The 22,289-nt window shown below is 52.6% G+C and overlaps 2 protein-coding genes across 4 annotated transcripts; one reads left to right on the top strand and one right to left on the bottom strand.

Moving 5' to 3' along the window:
- The first annotated feature begins 1,714 nt into the window (after positions 1–1,714).
- Positions 1,715–9,141, top strand: RGS4 (regulator of G protein signaling 4). Of its 3 annotated transcripts, none has more exons than XM_066555707.1 (5): positions 1,715–1,952; positions 4,716–4,820; positions 5,824–5,885; positions 6,605–6,771; positions 7,293–9,141. In XM_066555707.1, exons 2-5 carry the CDS (start codon positions 4,726–4,728, stop codon positions 7,542–7,544), a joined length of 576 nt encoding a protein of 191 aa, XP_066411804.1. In that variant the 5' UTR covers positions 1,715–1,952; positions 4,716–4,725; the 3' UTR covers positions 7,545–9,141. The 3 variants fall into 3 exon arrangements, with proteins under 3 accessions (XP_066411804.1, XP_066411805.1, XP_066411803.1); XM_066555706.1 differs by lacking the exon at positions 1,715–1,952 and adding an exon at positions 2,115–2,276; XM_066555708.1 differs by lacking the exons at positions 1,715–1,952; positions 6,605–6,771 and adding an exon at positions 2,078–2,276 and having other exon boundaries at positions 7,293–7,474.
- A 717-nt stretch (positions 9,142–9,858) lies between these two features.
- Positions 9,859–22,036, bottom strand: RGS5 (regulator of G protein signaling 5). Its single transcript, XM_066555709.1, has 5 exons — positions 21,931–22,036; positions 16,822–16,932; positions 14,503–14,564; positions 14,208–14,374; positions 9,859–13,694 (listed from the first exon to the last, which is right to left on the bottom strand). The coding sequence occupies exons 1-5, from the start codon at positions 21,972–21,974 to the stop codon at positions 13,533–13,535; spliced, it is 546 nt and encodes a 181-aa protein (XP_066411806.1). The 5' UTR covers positions 21,975–22,036; the 3' UTR covers positions 9,859–13,532.
- Positions 22,037–22,289: the final 253 nt, after the last annotated feature.

Genomic DNA, 22,289 nt, shown 5'->3' with positions numbered 1-22,289 from the left:
AGAATGGTCCTTATTTTAAAGCCATTTAGGCTGGCTGTTGTGATGGCAGTGCCAGAAATTCCTGATTACAGCCTGCTCACACAGAAGTTGGGGAATGCAGAAGGTGACCTGATGTCAACAACACCAGCATCTGAGTGTCATTAGAGCCATGCAGCAAACGTGCTTGCAATCCACAGAGAAGTATGACGTTCCTAAATCTGTTATACAACATTTTGCAGACAAAGTGCAGAATTTTTGTGTTCTGCACAGAAGTTCCTTTCCCTAGGAAGCGGCCTTTGTGACCTGCCTGAGCCAGAGCTCTAACATTGCCAGAGAGAGGGGCAAGGTTAGAGTTTGCAAAAACCTTGATTGTGTCAGCCAGATGAGCTCTTGAATTGTTTGAATGTCAGTAACATTGCACAAGTTTGATAGTCAAATTAAATTAAATATATATTTATAAATAATTAGTTAAGATTTTTCTGTTGGCGATATTCTGCCCTTCAACTTCTCCCCAGACAGAAGACACCACAGAGCTTAGGCGCCAGCTCTGCCAGTGCTCAGTTGCTTCCTACAGATCCACCCAAGGACTGTCAACTCACCAACACTAAAAGGACGAGGGCATTCACTCAGGTAAAGTTTTACACTGCCCTGAGCTGGAGCTGATTTTTAGTCCAAACAGTGCAGGACTCGCAGGCTCATTGCCTCAGGTTTGGCAGCAGGACAGTCCTGTTCCTACAAAAGCATTTTACAGTTAATTAGAGCATTGCCTTTCAGAACAATTAATGATCTGAGAGGATGCAGTATGCGAAGGCAGGTAAACTCTTTGGGGATTTGGACTCGACGCTGCTGGCTGTAGACTCTAGAGACACAGAAGGAAAAGGCTCATCTTGCAACTTCTGCAGATCGTGAGCAAAGCACTGAAAGGTTTCTGGGAGAGGGGATGCAGCAGTGGATAGTGTGGGCAGGCAGCCTGCTGCTAATCAGAAGCTCCTTTATTTCACAGTGGGAGCAGGACTTAAAATGCAGCAGCCCATATGCACGTCCTTCTGCTCAAAGCCCTCCCTGCTTTGATAAGGATGGTACAGGCTGTGCTGAGCTGCAACTCGATAAATATCAGCCAATTCTCTCTCTCCCTAGAGGGGCAGGGACAGAGATGCCTTCTGCACCATCCAAGGGCTGAGGACAAGTAGCTGAAGTCACCCTGTTCTTGGAACTACAGCAGAGCCAGGGCAGTGCAGGCAACCCCACAGGTGTTTCATCGGTTCATTCTTGAGCATGAAGTACCCTCAGAACTTCTTCAAAGACTTTCTGGGCAGCCACAGTTAAGCCTTTTATTTTAATTAACCATCTTTCCTTGGTGAGTCCCAGAGTCCCTGGGTCTGACTTTTGATTTTGCGAATGCAAATGGAGAAGGTGCTGCAGTGATACCCATATCTAAGGCAGATGCGCTGCCAACCTAAATTCTTTTTTTCCACGCATGTATGTGAGCTGTCCTCAAATTTGTGTGCTGAGACATGCACATTTTATATTCCAATAGTGCCTTTCACCCCCCCCCCCCCAGGCTTTTGTTGCAGCCTCACCAAAAATATACATTCACATGACTCTGGAATAAAACAGGAAAGTCTCATCTGCCTGGGTAGTTCCCTGGTGAATTTACATTCTTCTTTCCTTAAGAGCTCTATTTTCTGCATTCATTTGGATTATGGTAACCTTTTCTGTTTAAAATTCTTGTCTCTTTCTTGATCCAGGTTACTTTAAATAGAAGAGGAAAGGAAATTAACAGAGGAACCAGCAAAGCTCATCTCATGTCTCAGAATTGATTCTCTGACCTTTTTTAATATTTGTGTCCCCCCACGAAAATCTGCTTTTCATCTGCACCATCCCAACCTCCTACAATAGAGGAAGTCCCCGAAGCTTTTTGAGCCCTTTTCAAAGATTCCACCTCTGCAGCCAGACATCGAGCTTCGTTTCTGGTAAGGTTTTCAATCTCTCTCACCCCTTTGTCTGGGTTTTATACGTCACCCTCTTCCTCTTGGGTGGGCAAAAAGGGGACGGGTGCTGCTGCTGTGCTGACTCCTGACTGGGTCACCCAGCGCTGCTGGGCTGTCGGGCTGGGCTATAAAACTGAGCCAAGGCAGCGCAGCTGCCGCGCACACCGGACTGAACCCGCAGTCGGCGCAGGACCGTGCGCAGCCTCTGCCGCCTCCTGCCTTGTTGTTTTTCCTGGAATACTGATCCGACCTCGGGAGCAAGATGTGCAAGGGACTCGCTGCGCTGCCAGCCACTTGCTTAAAAAGGTACTGTTTATTTCTGAGCATCTGGTAATGGTCTTGTTAGCCCGGAGACACGCTGATGCATTGCGCTTTGTGTCCGAGGCAGGAGGACGGATTTGGCTCTGATTATTTTGCAAGATTAGATACAAATGACTGCTTAGAGGCTTTTGTGGTTTTTTTCAGCTAGAAGCAGATTTGCAGAAAGGTTTTGTACGGAGCTGGGAGAACTCTAAAGCCTTCCTTCCCATCTTCCCCGTCATCAAAAACAGCAGCTTTAAGCATTGCTGATATTTTGATATTCCTGTCAGCTGCTTCTGCTGCAGTCTTTGCACCCCTTTTCTCCTTTGGCTCTTCTCTGCTAAATTTTCTTGATTCTTTTGAGGGGGAAGCAAGGCAGACAGGATAACAATTAAGGATTATCCCCTGAAATGCATTTCAAATGCAGATATGCAGCATGGCAGCACCAGAGACCCGTGTGCCAGCAGGCAGGGATGCGGGCACGGTGGATGTGGATGTGGCACCATCTGCTGTGGGATCAGCCTGAGTTCCCTGGGCGATGGTGAGGGGCCAGGTTAGGCTGTTCCCCAATGCACAGCCCTGTGGGGCTGGAGCGGGGCTCATCACACCCCTGCCGTGTGGTGCCAGTCAGGATGGGCTGAACTGTAGCCCTGCAGGACCTGGCTGCACCCCGGTGTGTGGGATCAGCAGAGCAGAGCCTGCACAGCCCCAAATGTGCCCTCGGCAGCATGGCCTGCCCCATAGCCCAGCACGAGGGGGCTCTAGGCTGGCATGAGCCCTCCTGGAGGAGTGTTACTCCCTTTCAGGTGCTCTGGAGCTTGGAGATCTCCAGGAGGGAGGCACAATGCTCCCTTCTTATCCAGCCCATCCAAACTCGCGCGGGTCTCTGCTGGTGCAGTGCTGCCTTTCTGCCCACCCGTGCCTGCAGCAGCACTCCTGAGGCTGCTTCCCAGCAGATGGGCAGTGGCTTGGGAAAATGCAAGCAAAGACTCAGCTGGCTCTCATATGGGGATGGGAGCTAAAGATGATAGCTTTATCCTATCATCTGAGGATAAAGCTTCCTGCTCATGGTTGGATTTAAAAACAGGTGCTGAAAATGCGAGGAAAATTGTTGACACTTCCAATTTGCAGGAACATTTGATGAGGATAAAAAAATATTGAAAAATGCAAGGAGAAATAGTTCACATCTTTTAAACACCTCTGTCTAGGATTCCCAGCAAAATCCCTCTCTTCCAGAAACCTGTGGGACTGGCTGCAAGCAGCAGTGTCTTGTTTCCTCCTGCTGCCACCCTCCTGCAAACCTGAGCAGTCTCCTTCTCCTGGGCAAGGAGTATGACAGCACTAGGCAGCCCAAGGCTGGCAGCCCAGAGTCCCCATGGGTGCCTGGGCAGAGCCTGGGTGTTGGTGTGGGCCACAGGCACCCTGCTCTAAAGCAGCTGTGAGCTCCCTTTGCTCTCCCCGAGTGCTGGAGCTGTTAAGGGAGCATTTCTGAGACAAGCAGTGAGATCAGGTATGGCCAGGACCCCTGACAGGGCACTGGAGCAGAGAGCAGTGCTGGGGGGCTGAGCAGCTACTGGAGCTCAGCCCTGTGGCACAGAGTCTTGCTCTTTTCCAGGCTCACATCTAAGGAGAAGGAGAAGAATTTCCTGCTTTACACTATGGCTGCACCTTGGGGCAGGCCAGGGCTTGTGCCCCTGCGCAAGCAGGCATGGTTTACCCACCCCCTATTCTTAAACTGGAAGGAAACCCAGAGAGGTGCCAAGGCCAGTATCAGCTGCATACCTAGAAGCTGCTGTGAAGAAAGGATTGTCCTGAGCTGGAAGGTGGAACAGAATTAAGGATGAATCTTCAGAGGAGCTTGCTGTGGAGCGAGGGAGCAGCTTGCAGCCACTGTGGGCTGGTTGTGGTGGAGCTCTTGGCTCATCCCCTGACTTCACCCCACAGTCTGGCTCCAAGCCATTGATTTCCTCCCTTCCCTCTGTGTCATGAGCTTGGTGGGGTGGTCTGGCACGGCCCTGCTGTTCCTCTGCCAGCTGATGAGGTGGGGAAATGGCAGGGGCTGCAGGAAGGGATTAGTAAGGGTGTAAGAACCACACATTGGCAGCTGGGCAAATCAGCTCAAGGAGAGGTGACACACACAGCATGGTGATGCTTTTCTATCACAATATTTTTACTGTAAACAGTAGGAAAACAGCAGCTTCTCCCCCTTTGCCACCTGCTTCGAGTCTGATGACCTTCTCAGCAAGATGCTGTTGAACATGAAAAATGACTTCTTTGGCATTGTGTTTGTCTGGAATGAAAAATGTGCATTATGCAATGAGGGGAAAATCAGCACTGGAGTCCCTGTCAGTGACCTGCATTTGTGTCACTGAGTAATGCTGGAGGAGGCTGCAGAGGGAGTGCAAAGCATTGTCTTCATCTCCTCCTCGATTTTTTTTCTTTCAGTGCCAAAGACATGAAGCACCGTCTGGGCTTCTTGCTGCAGAAGTCAGATTCCTGTGACTACAGCTCTTCCCAGGGCAAGAAGGAGAAGTTATCTTCAAGCCAGAGGTAAGAGCAGGTGCTGTCACCTAGTTAATCCCAGACTGGCTGCAGCATGTTGTTTATTCCTTCACCAAGCCGGACTCCATTAGTGCTTCTGGTCCTGCTTCCCAGTTCTTCCTGAACACCTGTGCTTGGATCTAGTGCAGCAATAGCCCTCAGGTGTTGATAGTCCTGTCAGCTGACCATCAACACCTGAGGACTTCAATTTCCATGAAGAATGCTGAACTAGAGGTCCCTTCTGGCACCACTTCCGTGATTCAATATGAATGAGCACAGGGGAGGGTGTGTACAGTGTCCTGCACAGGGGAATGCCTCCATTCCAGACCCAGTGCAACTGGACACATTGCAGAATCAGCATCCCATGCCTCTTTGGGCTGGATTTGTGCAGTGGTCCACACAGCTGCACAGAGGTGTAGGTACACAATCCATCCAGCAGCCTGTCAGGGTGTCACTGCTCTCCCCAGTCTGCAAGGACACAGTGTTCTCTCCAAAGAGGGCTCCAAAAGCCAAGGTTTGCTACTGGAACTGATGAGCCCTAGGGTGTTCTAGTATGATAGAGGGAATGAATGTAGGATGTGTTCCCTGTGTGTTTCCAGTTCCCACATTCCTCTTTTCCACATAGCTAACTGTTCCCCTGACAGGTTAAAGGAACCAGTCCTTTGGAGTTCACTGATATGACTTCTAAGAGTGATTCCAGACCTGTGCTCCAGCAAGAGATGCAGCCAGGCACAAAATAAATATGAAGTCCACACCAGTTTTTTTCCAGGAAAATTCATTTCTAGCCCATGGCTGGTGATGAGGATTGCAAACCAAAATTTCTGTAGGTTAGATCTGGGATCCCTGGGGGTATCTGTAAAACAAGCTGATATTTCATTCTCAGTCTCCAGTGTATGCTCTTACAACAATCAGGGAAAAAGATTTTTCTAGTGGTGTTGAGAAACAAACCAAGTTTGTCCTTTCTGTACTCTCTTTAACTCAGCTCTGTGTTTCTCCCTTTGTCTCTTCTTAGGCTTAGCCAAGAGGAAGTAAGAAAATGGGCAGAGTCTTTGGAAAATTTGATCCATCATGACAGTAAGTGAAGAGGGCTCTTATGCTGCCTGCAGAGCATGTGTGCTCTGAACAGTCCTGGGAGGGGACACAGGACATTATCTGATTGTCTCTTAGGGGCACACAGGAGCTCCTTTGGCCACGGAGACCTCTGGGAGGGGTGGGGAAGGGGTCTCTTGCCCAGATCCAAGGCAAGGGTCAATCCCAATGCACCATGAGTGTGGTTTTGGCCTACTGCTGAGCTGTCTGTTTTGTGAAAGCAACTGGTTTAGCCCTTGTGCAAGAGGAGGGCAAGACTGGGACACACAGTTAGTGGGGGGTTAAACAAGAACCAAAAGGTGGAGATATTATTTGCAGCTGAACCCATGGGAGACTTTGCCTTCCCATCAGCTGTGGGCTACACTCACGTCCTTGAGGTTTCCTTCACATTGTTCCCATGGTCTGAGACTCTGTGGAGCATGCTGGCTGTTTCCTCAAGGCCTCCTGGGAACACACAAGTTGCTTGTGTTCCCCTGGCAGGGACACTGAAGGTCACAGTGGGGGAACAGGCAGCTGGGCCCCCACGTGTGACATCCCCATGGGACCTGTCTGCATTCCAGCCTCCCCACTGCCAGCCCCAGGGCAGCTCCTCATTCAGCTCTGGGAAGGAGAATGCACAATCACTGTTTGCTGGGATTCAGGGGTGCAAATGTTCAGGGACCAACACTCTTGCCTGACCTGGTTTTCCTCTGAACAATCCGTAGGAGGACTGGCTGCTTTCCGTGCTTTTCTCAAATCTGAGTACAGCGAGGAAAACATTGAGTTCTGGGTCAGTTGTGAGGAGTACAAGAAAACCAAGTCACCAGCCAAGCTCAGCCCCAAGGCCAGGAAGATCTATGACGAGTTTATCTCAGTGCAGGCCACAAAAGAGGTATGTGCACTGAACATTCCTTGGGCAAAGGCACCACCCTAAATTCTGAACTAGCAGCACAGCCAAGCAGAAGTCAATAATTTTACAAGAGATGAAGGCTTCTGCTTCTCTGCTAGTTAGCAAGGACATGGTGGGTCTTTTACTGATTTTTATATTAAATTTGGCTAGAGAGAAAGCATGTTTAGTTACAACCACATGGCCATTCCATGTGCACACTGAAATGGGAGAAGCCCAAGAAGCCCATAATTCCCAATGTTTCAGCTGCTCGCATGCAGTTTGAGTTTCCTGGCTAGCTGCATCCCAGAGGGATGTATGTGTCAGTCTCACCTGACAGCTCTTGTGGTAGCAGAGATGCATTGGTATCCAGCTGCACAGATTCTGCTGAGGCTACAGGGTGTCAAACAGCCATTGCAGACAACTGCTCAGCAAGCACACATGGTAGAGAGACACTTGGATTTTCCCTTTCCTATGCCCCATCTGGGACAGGTTCTACTTACACTGTCCCTTTGGCCCTTTGACAGGTGAACTTGGATTCATGCACACGGGAGAAGACGAGCCACAACATGCTGGAGCCTACACTGTCCTGCTTTGATGAGGCTCAGAGAAAAATATTCACCCTCATGGAGAAGGATTCTTACCGTCGCTTCCTCAAGTCCCCTTACTACCTGGACTTGGTCAGCCCACCTGGTGCTGGCTGTGGGCCCGAAAACTGCAAAAGAAACCACATTCACAGCTTAGACTGCAACTCCAACATCATCTCTCAGTGCGCCTGAACCTGCAGCAAGGCAGGGGTGGGCTGGGCTCTTGCAGAATATGTGGCAGCAAAAGCACTCATTGGCATGAAGCAACAGAGCTGTCTCCAGTAGCTGTCTAATGTTCCAGTTGTATCCCATGTCATGCAGCAGCCAGCATTTGTAACCCAATCCAGGCTCAGTGTGTGTAGCAAACCCTCCTCTGATGGGTCGGTGTAGGAGTGCTGGGGTCTGTGTCTGGCAGGAGCTGGGGCAGTCGCTGCGTGTGCTGAGCCCTGTGAGCCCAGCAGGGTGCTGGGGAGCCCCAGTGAGCCCTGGCTCTGCCCACGGAGGGACCAGACTGGCGAGGTCACCGTGTGACACACAGCGAGGTGCAGGGCAAAGGGGAAGCCGAAGGAAGTGCTGGGGACTGTGATCTCCCCTTTCTAATCTGCAAAGGTTTAGGTGAAAAGGGCTGGCTCTGGTTCTTAGCTGTTCATAACTCCCAAATGTCCAGGCTGTCAGGAGTGTTTGCTCAGAGCTCAGGCTGTGCTGCATTGCAGTATCAGGCACAGGAAGAGCTCCTACTCTTTCTTGAAGGGAGACCAAAGCTTTTTGGACAGCCTCCCTCAATCATCACAGCCACAGTCGCAGGGAAGCTCAGCCTCCCTTGGCCATCACGGGAAGCTCTTCCCTCTGGCTGCTGCTCCCTCTGTAGCATCCTTTTTATGCTGGCCAAGGATCTTCCCTAGGGCTGTGCAGAGCTGTCACTTTGGGGGAGGCTCATTATTTCCTATATTATTAATTGCAACCTTCATGCTCCCAGGTTAAATAGTCCAGCAGAGCAGAACAGAAACATGTTCATTCTCTCCCAGACAGGTTTATATTCCTGACTCTGGGAGTGCCATTTCAGGTTTGCCTGTCCTGGCTTGTAAGAAGCATTTTGTGAGGGAATAGGACCACCATATCTGAGGAAGAAAGGCCCTGCTTGGGAGTACTTGAAAATGTTGGAGTTTTTTAAGGTGTTATTTATGTATTTCAGTAGTAGCATGACTCACTTTTCCTGAAGATGGTAGGAGGAATGTGTCTATCTCATTACTGCTGCGGGGCTTTGCCAGAAGGCAGCTGACTTTTTAATTGCTGTGGTGAGATATGGCCTTTGCTGTGGGCTTTGGCACTCTCCTGCAGTGGGAAGCACAGGAGGCAGCTGCAGGATTGCTGCCGTGAGCTGCAGCACAGGTGTCTCACTGTCCCCCAGCCTTGGTCTCTCCTTCATTAGGTATTGCTGCTCTGGCCACTGTGTACCCTGCACTCTGCATCCAGTCCAGACAGCAGCTCTCACACCGGGGTTTTGGCATGGCAGGAGGAGGTTGTGGCTCTCCAGGCCCATAGAGAAACTTCTTTTTTTAACACGTGCTTTATTTTATGTTTATTCAATGTACCAACACCTATCACCCTGCATGCTCAGCTAAGAGATGGAGAGGCTTGCTAAAGCACTGAACATAGCCAAGCATGTGGCTATGTTTTTTTTTTCCCCCTGGTACTGGGAACTCTTGGTAACTATTGCAAAAACTGTATCAATATTTAAATAATGATGAATGCAGTCTAAATAAAATGTTTGTGTTAGTCCCTTCTAAAATGCTATTATGTGAACAAAAGAAAATGCATGGAGATCCAATTAATTGGACAAGGTCGCTCTTAAAAGTTTTGTTACAAGTGGCTTCACTCAGAGATTGTTTTAAGTCACAGAAAGATGAAACAGCAGATGAAGCAACAACAGTTATATCCTTCAGACACCTTCAGCACCATGAGCCTGGGGGATAAGGGGTTTTTATGGGTCTATGCCTTGCCTGGCCATCAGCTCAGCATGGGGATTAGCCATCCTCACCAAGGCTCTGGGGTGAGTGTGAGCCCCCCCCCGACAGCTTTGGAGTGGGGAAGATCAAGGAGGCCTTCTCTGATGCAGATGTGTTGCAACCCTGAATGGACAGAACACATCTTATCCCGAAGCTGAGCCTGTCCCTGGGCCATATCCTGTGGGTGCAGAGAGCAGGCCTGGCTCTTGCTCAGCCCCAGCTCCAGCTGCTGCTACTGGAGCCTGAGCTGACCCTGGGAGCCAAAGCCTGAGGCAGCATAGGACCAGGGCCTATGGGTGTGTTTCTTCTGGATCAGCTCTCTGGGGTGATTCCCTTTCCAGTTCACTGAGAAACCACTGCATCATTGCAGCAGAAGCTCCCAGAGACTTTTGGTCTTGCCAGGGCTTTTGGGAGTTTTTTTTAAGTTTTCGGAGTGCTCTGTAGTGGGAAAGAAAGTGCTGCACCTTCAGAACAAAGAGACAAAATGAACAGTCCACTGAGACAGTAGCAGAAATACATGTTTATGTGTGGATTACTGAGTGGTACATGAATATGGGTTAACACAACTCCTCAGTGCGCACCAGCTCCTCACATCTTCCCCACATGACTATCCCATGGAGAACTCCAGACTGAAAACCTGCAGCTCATGGGTGGGAGGAGCTGATGTGCCCTCCTGCCTTTGCTCCAGCCCTTGGCCACAGCATGCAGCACCCTCCAGGGAGTGACCAAGGCCTGAGGGGAGCCTGGATGAGCTCTGGGACACTTTCAGCCACTGGGCTTTGGCAGTGCCCAAGTCTGGGACTGGGCAGCCCTGGTGGTGCCGAGCCTCAGGACGCAGGGCAAGAGCTGTGTGGTTCTCCCTGTGACTGATGTGTGAGGCTTTAGGTTGCTGGTCACCGTAAAACACACATCGAACCATCCTCTGGTGTCTCTCTGGGCTATGCAGCTGTAGGGAGCCATTTTCCACATGTGCCTGTGGCAGGGAGTGCGTGCCAGGGTGGCGTGGAGGCAGTGCCTGGTGCCCCATGCCCCTGGCTGCAGTGTGGGGCTGCCTTGCCCCACAGCAGAGATAGGGGTCCCTCAAGGGGCACGAGACCTGCCTCCTGCACCAGCCCAGGTGCCAGGATGGCACACAGAGGCCATGGGCACAGGGTTATCCTGAAGGATGCACCTTTGTGTTCTCTCAGCTGGATGGCCAATGTCTGGAACAATGCAAAACCCACACGCACTCCTCTCTGTGATGGACCCCAAGCACTACATTTTTTGTGGTGTGGAAACTGCTTTCTGGCTCTCTGACTCTCAGGGCATCAAGATACCCATGTTACAAGTATATATGTGTGTGTAAGTGTATATATGAATACAGGAATACAGATGTACATGTTGTGTCTATATACTGCTGTATATGCCAAATTTCACAGGAGCTAGAGTGATAAAATACATGAAGTATCTCCTACCTGAAATATGATGGTTGGCATCAGCCCAATAGCAAATACCTCTGGGCTGATGGAAAGCTGGGCTGTGGGGCTGGTACAGGTGTTGTCACCTTTCTGGGCAAGGCTGCTGGAGTAATTAGCCAAATGGCGCTTCTACACAAACACAACTTCCCTAGAGCTCCAAAATGCTTCAGTGGCCACATTTTCTGGCCACCCAGTAGATCATGGGCAGCCCCCAGAGTAGACTTCCAACATTTTAACAGAAATTGAGCCAGGGAGGGGTTGCCAACAGAGCTGTGGCATTTCTCCTGAATCCAGCCTGTGCCTTTCTTTTCAGTACATACATACCCAGATATCTTCTCCCTGCCCCATGTGTTGTTGCTGCAGCACTGATGTCCCAGTATTTGATGGTGCATAGCCAGAGCCTCCAGCAGCATCCCCACTTTATGGCAGTAGTGGTGGTGGCATTTAACTGTGAAACATGTGAGGGAACCTGGAAATAGCTGCCAAAGGATTAAGCAGAAATGAAAGATCCAGGTCTTCCTGCAGGGAAACCTGTTCCATTTTGCTTTTCTGAGTCATGCTGTAAATGAGGAGCTTGAACATGCTGAACCCACTTGAATTGACACCAGTTCATGGAGACTTTGGGAGGGTGCAGGGAGCGTGTGCAGACAGAGGTGGGGAGAGCACCCTGCAGCAGAGGGGCTGGCCAAGCCCCGTCCCACAGCTAGCCCTGCTTCTGCCTCCCCCTTGGTGCCCACCTGAATGATGGACACTGCTGGGGGGTCCTGTGCCCTTTTGATGGGACCCTCCTACTGCTCATGGGCTCCCTTGGGCTCTTTAGGTCACCCAAGCCACCCTCTGCATTCACCCCAGGGGAATGCCTGTAAGCATCGACCCTGCTGCTCCAGCACCAACTTTCCCAGGCCTTTTGCTCCAGAGCTTAAAAAAAGAGTCACACTTGTGACTGCCTCCATCCTTCCCCTGCCTCCCCACTCCTGCCTGGAAAACACAGCCCATTTCCTGCTGCTTGGGATGTATTTTTCTTCATTGCCATAGTGACAACGTGTAAATATTTGAGACTGGCAGGGTTGTGATCAGATTTTGAAAGTCTTGAAGAGGCTGGCAAATCCATTGTTTATGTTACTGCATTTTGCATAGAGTCCCATGACTAGCAGTGAGGCAGAGCAGCCCCGAATGCCCGTGGGCAGCAGGGCCACAGATGTTTTGCTGGCACCTGTCAGGCTGCTGGCTGAAGCAGCTCTTTGCAAGCCATGACCCTGTGGATGATGCACCAGGAAACCAACTCAGGGATGAACCATCTGGGCCCTGTGGAGCAGGGGTTTGTCACATTTCCCTCAAAGCTGAAATGAGACCTTGTGGGCTGCTTTTCATGTATGCCCTTGCCCCATCCTCAGGTGTGATTTATTCTTTTAGCAGAGGGCTGGCTTTGAATCATTAGAAAGCAACTAGTCCTTTTTAGAGACAGCCCATGGAAACACATGGCCTGGGTAGATAGGAGGAGACAGCAGAGAGAGATGCAGGTTACACAAACTCAGCAGGGTCTACATTCTGTTCTAGAAGCCAGGGGGTTACTTTTCACATTTCTAATGGTGGGTTTGTGTTTGGTTTGGATTTTTCTAATTGGATCTGAACAGCTGGAATTTCATCTTTCTTTTTCCCCAGCATGTCTTCCCTTTCTCCTGTGCGATGCTAGGTTTGTGCAGGAGCATTGCTTTGGTGTGCCTACCACAGAGAGAAGCAACTGAAACAAGAGAGCCCCCTGGCAGCCCCCAGAGCTGCATCCCAGCACATCACAAGGGCTGTGCACTGGGATGTGGCACAGGATGTGCCCTGGCAGCTCAGGGCGCTGTGCAAAGGTTGGAGTGAGCAGGAGTTCTGGGTTGCTAAGCAGTCCTAGTGTTTTAGACCAACAGGTCTCATTTTATCCTCTTGTTTTTGTATTTAGAGGGAAGCAAACAGGCTGATTCCGAGTGGAGCTGCTGGGGAAGAGGTGCCACAAGCTCGCTCTGCTCACCCCTGGTGCCAGCCAGGCATACCCTGCAGCACCTGCTTCTGCCGTACAGCGGTCCCTGCCCTCCTTGTCACAGTGCCATCCTTGCTGTACGTGTCAGTGTCACTGGTGTCCCTGCCGTGCCCCCGTCCCTGGCCGGCTGTCACTGTGCCTGCTGATTGGCTGCTTTCGGAAGGAAGGTGATGCAAATCGGGCAGTGGATATGTCTCACGTCACCTTGGCCAGGGAGGGGAGCACCTGCAGAGTACCTGTGAGTCTCAGCAGCAGCCGGGGAAGGTGGGAGAAGGGAGCGAGCCTGGGCCAAACCGGCAATATGGGCAACACTGTGAGAAAAATTGTCATATTCTAAGGAGCCCTAAGAATGCAAAATCAGCACCTCAGAGCCTCCAGCTCATGCCAAGCTCCACAGCACCAGGGATGTGTCAACTGGCCATATGGCTCCTGGTCACTGCAGAGCTGGGGCTGCTCCCTCACCCTTCTGGGTCCCAACTCCAGGGAGTTTCTGCAAATTGGTCTTTTGTGGGAGAAGAAAGAGATAGTAAGAGAGGAAACACCAGGACATCGGACAGTCCAAAGCATGGGGGGAGGAGCTTAGCAACACCTCTGAGTGCTCTAGGTGGTATGGAGAAAGCAAAGCAGCTGCAGGAGAAGGGGCAGGTGTTTAGACAGAAGCAGCAGGGATGCCTTGCACAGCCCTGCTGCATTGCTACTTGATTAATTCATGATAAAACTCCGACCGCAAAAATCTGGGCAGGGAGTCTTTTTCCATCAGGGCAAAGATCCTCTTCTGGGCCATGTCAAAGCTGGTTGGTGATGGCTCCACCAGGTTCTTCATGGTCACAGCCTTGGTGAAGTGGTCGATGTTCACCTGTCATGAGAGTGTCAGAGGGATGGGAGCCTGCCTTTGGAGGGCTGAGTGATGGTCTCCCCTTGCTACTCTGGCCCACCAAAAATCACGCAAAGGGTGAGGGGAGGGACTGAAGCAGATTCATTTCTCTGGTGGAATTATTGGTGGCAAAGCTGTCAGGATGAGCTCTGTCCTGCTGCAAAGCTAACTTGGGGAGGAAGATTACTGTACATTGTCATCCCTTAAGACTGATGTCACACCTCCATGGGGAGGGTGGGGACAGGCATGTGTTGGGGGTGCCCATGGATGGAGACAGCCCAGCAGAAGCTGAGCATGCAAACAGGGGCTCCAGGGTTGTGAAGGATGGGAGTGCAGCACGTGGGGATGAGGCTGCCCCTTGACAAGGATACAGCCTTCTGACCTCTCAGCTACAGCATAAGGTGCTCTGCAGCCATCGCTGTCCTTTGGGATGGAGGCTGACAGGGCTGCAGCCTCATCCCTCCCAGTACCATCTCCTGTCCCATGGCCACTGACCTCTTTGGGTGCCTCAGTCTGGATGAACTCCTCATAGATCTTTTTGGCCTTCTCTGCCATCTTCACAGGGGACTTGGTTTTCTTGTAGTCCTCGCAGGCCACCCAGAACTCGGCATTCTCCTCGCTGAACTCGGAGCGCAGGAAGCTGCGGAAGCTGGCAAACCCATCTGGGGGCAAGGGGGAGGTGAGCCCTTGCTTCAGCACTGGCAGTGCCAGGGGGGCAAAGCCCTCCCTGAGCACCCCAGGGGACGTGGAAAGAGGGGAGGTGACCAACCGCAGGGAGATGTGAACTTACAGGGGTTTTGCAGGAGCTTCTCCAAGGAATCACGCCACTGCAGAGCCTCCTCTGGAGAGGGCCTGACAAGAGTAAAGAAAGCCCAGCTGGTCCATGGTTACCCCACAGCCCCATCTGGGCTCCAGGGTTTTTAGTAATTCCTTTGAAAACAGGGAGGAATGGAGTAACACGTTGCAGAGACTTTCAAGGTGGAGGCAGTGGTTTGGGGATGGAATGGGGTTGCTGCTGCATCACAGCCCAGGGGAGGGTGATAGCCGAGTGCAGGGAGGGTGAGGATGGGGTGGGGAAGGCGAGTTCCCCCGTGCTTGGGCAGAGCTGCGACTGAGCTGCAGAGCGAGTCCCTTCTGCAGCCACAGGACTCCTCCTCGCCCACACACGGGAGGGCAGTGCAGGGGCCCTGCGGGCAGCTGGGAAGCATCCCTGTGTTTTCCTGCTGGGGTGGGGAAAGATGCTCCCCGCTGGCCACAGGGGCCTGGTCACTGCGGCCTCGAGCTGCTGGGGCCAGGGTCAGAGCCCTCGGCTCCCACAGCCCGCCCGCCCCATTCCCACGCCCTGCGGCGGCCCCGGGTCATTGGCGCCCTTCCCACTGGAAACCTCCAGCGCTTTCCATCTGCACAGTTTTTCCTCTTTTTTTTTCTTTAATATGCTTTTCAATGCGATGTTTGCAGTAAGACTGAACGGGTTTGTGGGGTTTTTGTTGTTGGTTTGGGTTTGTTGTTGTTGTTGTTGCTGTCGTTGTTGTTTTTGTTGTTGTTGTTGTTGTTTGTGGCTTTTTGTTGCTTTATTTAAGCCCCGAGGAGTTTCACCAAACTGCCCTGGGCTCCCAGTTCCTTCTCTGCACCCCTGCCAGCATTGGCTGGAGGGCAAGGGAAGGCCCCCTTCTTGGCACTGAGTGCTGGGCTGGCTGAGGACCTTCTCCACTCCTTGAAGGCAGTGCTGCACTCTCTTGTTTTGCTGCTGCAGGGGCCACACATGGGGGTTGAAATCCCTTGGCTGAGCAGAGCATCCCTGGGAGCAGGGAGGGAGAGTGGGCAGGACAGCCTATCCTAGTCCTGGGGGCCCAGGAGATTCACTGGTGGGTCTGGGGGAAGTACAGGTGCTGGTGCCCAGCCATGTCACACTGCCCATGTGGCTCCAGCAGGGAGAGGAGAGTGGCAGGAATGCCAGGCTTGCTCAGGGTGGGTACCAGCCCTTACTTGTCACCAAACCATCAGCAGCAGGCACCATGACAGCGGTTCTTATCCTTCACTTTCTGGACCTTGAACTGTGTTTGCACTTCTGCCAAGGATCAAAGCTATCCCTGCCCCCATGTCCCTGTCAGGTGACTTCTCACCCCAGTGAGGAGGAGAATCACTGCAGCAACCTACACAACCCAGATTTCCTGGATACCACCAAATTCACTTTCTCATTATCTGAATGTCCCTGGGATGATATTAACTGCGCGTGAGATGCTGACAGGTGAGTGATGCCAGGGCTGCATAGTGATGCAGTGTAGGAGAAAACAGCTCCTCCAGAGAGCAGGGAGTGGGGAGTGGAGATGTTCTCTGGCTTTCTGCAGGGATGGCTAATGGAGATGGACATGTCTCTGTCACAGAGGCATCTGGGGCATGGCAGTGATGGAGTGAGAACCACAAAATCCACCAGGCTCTGCCAGCACTCCTTGGCACAGGCAGCTCTCACCAGGCAGTGCTGTGTCAGGCGGGCACCGTGCTGGCAAACATCCCCCTGTGTGTTACCCACTGCACCCTGGATTGGCAGGCAAAATAATTAATGTTTCATTTGCTTTAAATAATGTTGATAAGCCAGTATTATACACTAGCTTGGTGCTGGGGAGCAATGGTCAAGCCAAAGGCCGTAGGGTGAGGAGGTCCCATCACCATGAAGCTGCCCCGAGCCAGCCATGCCATGAGGCTGGGCACCCAGCTCAGGGACACACTGCCACCCCAAAGCCAGATGGCTGCAAAGGCTGGCACCTCTAGGTTGAGGCAGGTGACTCAGAGAAGTCCAAGTGCCATATGCCTCTGGGAAAACTTTTATCGAATAGCATGAAATCTCACCAAAAGTAAATTGAGTTTCCATGGGAAATCTAGTTTCCATAGAGCTGTATTACCTGACATGTCTCATGCTGCCCTGACATAACTTCCCGAGCCTGCACCGAGCAGGCAGGTCACGAGGAGCATGCCACAAGCTGCCTGCCATGTAGAGGCTGCTGTGCTAGCCCACAGCAGGGCTCAGCTCCTCTGCATCCCAAAAGGGCTTGTATCCACCCCAATGGCTGGGCACACGTACTGCTGCAGCCCAGCCCAGTGCAGTACTCACTTCTGGGCCTTGGGTGGCTTCTCTGGCTTCTCGGGGTAGGGGATGATGAAGTCAATGGTTGAATCAGGCTTCTGGAGCAGTGTGCCCAGCTTCGTCTTGATCTCCTTGGCCCTGCAGCCAGGGGAGGAGCAGAGACAGGTCAGGCAGAGGAACAGGGCAGTGGGACACTCACAGTCCCTACCCTGCACCCACTCTGTAATTAATTCCAGATGAACAAATGGACCTTAATGCTGTAAAGGCTGTGCCTGTCTGCAGCATTTCTAAACAGGCACTGCGCATTAGCGGCAGCTCTTGATCTTGATCTCCTGCTCTGTCCCCATCTGTGGCCAGGATAATTGTATCAGCAGGGCTGTCAGGCTGCTCTGGGCCTGAATTAGGGGTGTGTGTGCAGCATTCAGTCTCTATAGAGATGAGCTTGGAGAGGGGCTGGTGAGGAGGTGAAGGAGCTGTCTTTGGAGAAGAGGCCGTGCTGGGGGCTACCTGCCCCATGGTGCCACCCTACGCTGTGCCACCAGCACACACTGCTGACAGCACTCAGAGCCCTTATATAGATATACAGCATGTTTGTCAGTAATACATAAGCCTTATATCTGCAATGGGAAGGGTCCTGTAAACAGGTACCTCCTGGGTGCTGCCTTCTCTGGGCAGAGAGGGAAAAAATGTTTCAGGAGCTGAAGACTGCCAAAGGCTGACTGCCACTTCCCATTGCACCAAGGCCATGCTCTAGACCTGCATTTGGAGGATGCAGAGAAAACAGGGGGTCCTGGGGCTTGGCAGTAGGCCCAGCTGTCTCCCAAAATGTTCCCTTTCATGCAGTACAAGTAGTAATTAGGTCCTGAGCATCTAAAACTGCTAAGGAGGCTCCCCCCCCCCCACCTCCCCCACTGCAGCTCAGGGGTGGCAGCAAGAGCAGGCTGAGTTTTTGCAGGGAACACTCAGGTGTGCTGTGTGAGGCTGAAGAAATAAAGGAGTGAGAACAGATACCCCTCGCCACCCCCAGTCCCCATCTTTGCAGGGCAGGGTTTTTCCCTGGCACAGCAACACTTGGTGGCTTCCAGGTTATCTTGCTGGCACAGGAGGTGAAGGAGAGGGGACAGACAGCTCCTCACAGGCTGACTGGGCTGAACTTTCAGCATGGCTGGCAAAGCTTCATGGCAGCTCCCTGCAGGGCTGCCTGCAATTTTCCTCTCTGTTGTTTATTTTCACAAGCCCTCTGTGGATGATCGCTCCATTGCTATGTCTGCTATTTCATTTCAATTCCTTTGGTTTTTTCCCTCCTTGTAAAACTCTCTCTCTCTCTCTCTATGTTTTTGGTTTCCACCCACCAGTCCCCACAGGTGACATTTGGACACCTGGCACAGGGGTGTCTGCTCTGCTCTGCTCCCTGCCAGCTGCCCCCCATTTCTGCTGCAGAAACCTGTCTCTGAGCAGCCACCCTTGCTGGAGGTGGGCAGCAGGACCAGGCAGAGAGAGCAGCCCAGCCTGGGGCTGCAGGGGCCACCTGCAGCGGGTGTGCAGCACAGGGCAGCACACACCCAGAGACACAGCTGCTGTCATGGACAGCAGCAGCAGCTACAGAGACACTTTCCATTGCCAGTGCTTCTGAGAAAGCCTGAACCTTGGAGAGCTCAAGACCTCAGGAAAAGGGTGACAAGGTCACCATGCTCCCACACAGAGCGTCTGGGATGCTGCCCTTCATCCTGCTGTAAGTAAATAAGTAAAATGCAGACAAGTGCTCTGTGCCAGATCTGGCTCTTGATGTCCTGGGGCCAGCTCTCCAGCAAGCCTCAGCTGCCCCTTGGCACCCTGCTGGCCAGTGCTGCTATACTGGGACCACCTGGCATGGCCCTGACCCATGGGGATGGCACAGCTGTAGGGATGGGGAGCAGGTGAAGTGGGCAGCCCCCTTAACACCAAAGCAGTGGGTGGGTGCAGAGGGAGCCACAGGAAAGCTGAGGGGACAGTTTGACCTCTCCCTTGACTCTCCTTTCCCAGGCATCTGCACTTGTGGCCACAGGTTCCTGCAGGAAGGGGGCACATGGGCTCAGGGAGCATCTCTTAGGAGGGGCTGAACAGAAATGCTGGGTGCCACCTTGTCTCTCTCCCAGTGCTCGAGAGGGATGAGTCAGGATGTTGCCACGACCAAGCCCCTGCCAGTGCCAGGTGCTGTGCAGCAGGGACAGTCCCTTCCAAGCAGCTGGACTACGTGTCTCATCATGGGTGGTTCGTCTGGCAGGAGCAGGGGGGAAGAGCAAGGGGCCAGGGGCTGCCCACCTCGGAAGGAAGGACAGTGGATACCAGGAGTTCCTGAGCAGGCAGAGGGATAACACAAGCTGTGCTGGGAGCAGGGGCATCCAAAGTCAAACTTAGCCCATGATGACCCAAGGAGCTGGGAAGACAGAAGCAGGATTCTGCTGCTGTTGGAGCAGCACCTGGGGACCCCATGCCCTGGTGCAGATGAGGCCAACACCTACACAAGGTCTGGATGCAGCTGATGGTGACTTCACACAACAAGTGCTCAGACCTGGCTCAAAACCTTGCTCTCTGATTCCCATCCCCTAACAGTGACTCATGGCCAAGAGTGCCAGGCTCAAGAGGCACTGAGGCCCTCAGCAGTCCCATCCTGCTCCATCCCATGGTGTTGCCAAGGGACCCCCAGCAGCTGCCCAATCCGCTGGAGCCCTGCAGGTGTGGGGACAGCAGCAGGAGCCTTCCCCCTGCACCAGAGCAATTCCCTGGCAGTGGGACCTTCATGACATCTGTAGAGACAGCAGAGACAAGGAACGTTGTTAAAAGGAAGCAAGGAAGTACAGGAGCGAGCTGAAAGCCTGGAGGCTGAGGGAGGGAAGGGCTATTTAAAGACACCATCCTGGCGTCCTCCAGCAGATGGATTACAAGCTATCAAGCAAGGCTTCAGGGAAGGCTAAACAGCAGGGGGAAAAAGGCAGCTATAAACAAAAAAGGCATCTTTTAAAGAAAAAAACCCTGGCCAAGTGAGAAAAAGCAAGAGGACTGTAAATGGTGGAAGGTCAACTGTGAGAACATATGGGAGCAAGCCAAGAAAAAGTCTGAGAAATAGCTTCCAAGAAGCATTAATAGAAAATATGGGCTCTGTCAAACATATCAAGGACAAGAAGGGCTGCTGGGGAGGACCAGGAGAGACTCCAGCTTTAAAAGTGAAACAAAAATAGAAGCTCAAAGGAGTTTAAAGCCATAGCTGAAAGCTAAAGATGATGCTGTGCCTGAGGGCAGGGAGGTGCCAGGGGAAATGCCCCTTCACCTGCAAAAGCCTCCCGAGAGGATTTGAGGAGTCATAGAGCTGCGAGAGTGATGCTGTACGGGCATGTCAGTGGCAGCTGTGTCAGACCCATGGTGGACACATGGACAAATATGGTCTATTGGAGAGGAGTCAAGGCTCTTCTGGCCGTAGAAAGAGATTCCTTTCAACCTATCATCCCTCTCTGAAGAGGCCAGAAAACACAGAAAACAGCTGTGGGGGGAGCTGAGGGAGCAGCTCCTTGGGTCGGCAGGGCACCTTGGATGGGCAGCTGCAGGGGAAGGTCAGTCCGTGGATGGCAGTGTGGGAAGGGAGCACACACCTGTGGGGATGGTGCTGGGGGAAGGCGGGCTTGCAGCTGCCGTTCAGCAGGCTCTGGGAAGGGGTCAGTGGCGAGCAGCAGATATCAGAGCTTGGGAACGAGCTGGGAGTAGCTGCAGGAGGGTCTGTGACACAGCACTGAAGCAGCTGGAAAGCCTCGTAGAGCAATACAACGTGATGCACAGGGGACAAATGAAGTCCTGCTCTGTGTGTCAAAGTGTGAATGCAACCTTCAAGAGTGAGGATTTGAGGGTATAGCAGATGAAAACATCAGCATAGCAGGAGTGGGAGAAAATCTTTATTAAGAAAATTTACTGTTGAAAAGTGTCAGAAGAGTGGCAACAAGGGTTGCAGAGCAGAAGAGCAGAAATGTGGATCACCCACATGAAACTGGAAGAGTGCTCTTGGCTGCCCATGGCACAGGAGACTGCAGGGGAGCAGGCAAGGTCAGCATGCATTCAGGAGCATCACAGAAAGACAAGTTTCCAACAACAAAACCATCACAGGCCTGTGCTCCTGTTTGTGCCTGTGGTGAGAATTTGCCTTTTGGGCAAGCAGCATCAGCCCTCAGTGGCACAATTTCAGCTGGAACTTCTCTAGAGCTCCCCTCAGGGCAGTGAATTTCCCACTGTCAGTCTCATCCAAAAACCAGTGCTAAGGCATTAGCAGGTGTGGGAACCCTCACTGAGGAATTCACTTGAGTCTATTCCTAAATTTCCCCCTTAGGTGAAGCATTGAGTGCCCTGCTGCTGCAGTGAGACCTCAGGTGCTTGCACCTCTGCTTCTCACTGGACCCCCTCCAAAGCCCATGGGAGCAGAGGAGAGGACAGGTTCCAAGCAGCATGGAAATGGCCAGGGGCCGGAGCCCACCTGAGCTCCCGCAGGGTTGTGAGGAGCCTTTGCCACCATCAGGGGCAGGTTTTGGGGTGCGAACCAGGGTGAACAGGGATGGAGATGAGGATGGGTGCCACAAGGGGGGCAGAGCTGGTGCCCTGTACAGGGCTGAGCCTTGTGAGAGGGGCCAAGTCTGGCTATTCCATGTGTCAGTGGCACGCAGGCAATTAAAAGAGGATTGTGAGGCACCTTGGAGAGACAGGGCTGTTTCCACCTCAGAAAGGCAAAACCTCTGTCCTGATTTTTTCCTCCTCTCCTCCCCGTGTTTTGTGGAAATTGATAAGATCTGAGGATGAAGCGCTCCTGCCCAGAATGGTGGAGGGCTGGGTTTTGAGCAGCCCAAACTCACCCAGCAGAATGACTCCCAGGGCAGAGTGGGGAGCTCGGGAGCAAATCATCACTCATCCCTCCAAGGAACCTCAGCCACTTGCAGCACCCACTGTGCCACCCCCAGCCAGCTTCCCTTCCCTCCCCGTTCAGAGCTGGATCCTGCCAGTCCCCATGAGAGATGCCCACCCGGGATGTGCTGCAGGAAGAGCCCCTGTGCCTCCAGCCGCCCCGGCAGAGCCCCGCGGGGAGGCAGCCCCTGGCATCCCGCACACCCCGGCCGCTCTCACCTCTCCAGGCACGTGTGGGGCAGCGCTGCTAATCCTTTGCACATCTTGGCAGGCTGTAGTTCCCTCGACCGCGAGAAGGGTGTGAGTGATGGCCAAAGCGGGCAGCAGAGGCTCCGTCTGCAGCCCGGCTGCCTCCCTCGTTCCTATATAGCGCCGCAGCTGGACCCCCGCCAGCCCCGTGTCCAATGCCGGCCGCCCTGCTGCAGCTGGCCCCAGCCCCGCCGGCTTCTGGGCTTTGTTTTCTTCTCTCTAAGCTCACACAGGGGGAAGGAAAATGTGGATTTGCTGGGGTGAGATCAGGTAATCGAATTGGAAGGGCCAAGCTGAGGTTTAGGGGACTTCAGGAAGCCCACAGTATT

This window comes from Molothrus aeneus, chromosome 9 (genome assembly GCF_037042795.1).
Source record: "Molothrus aeneus isolate 106 chromosome 9, BPBGC_Maene_1.0, whole genome shotgun sequence".
Classification (NCBI taxonomy): domain Eukaryota; kingdom Metazoa; phylum Chordata; class Aves; order Passeriformes; family Icteridae; genus Molothrus; species Molothrus aeneus.
The sequence above is the reverse complement of the archived record's forward strand: the minus strand, read 5'-3'. Positions and strand labels throughout refer to the sequence as shown.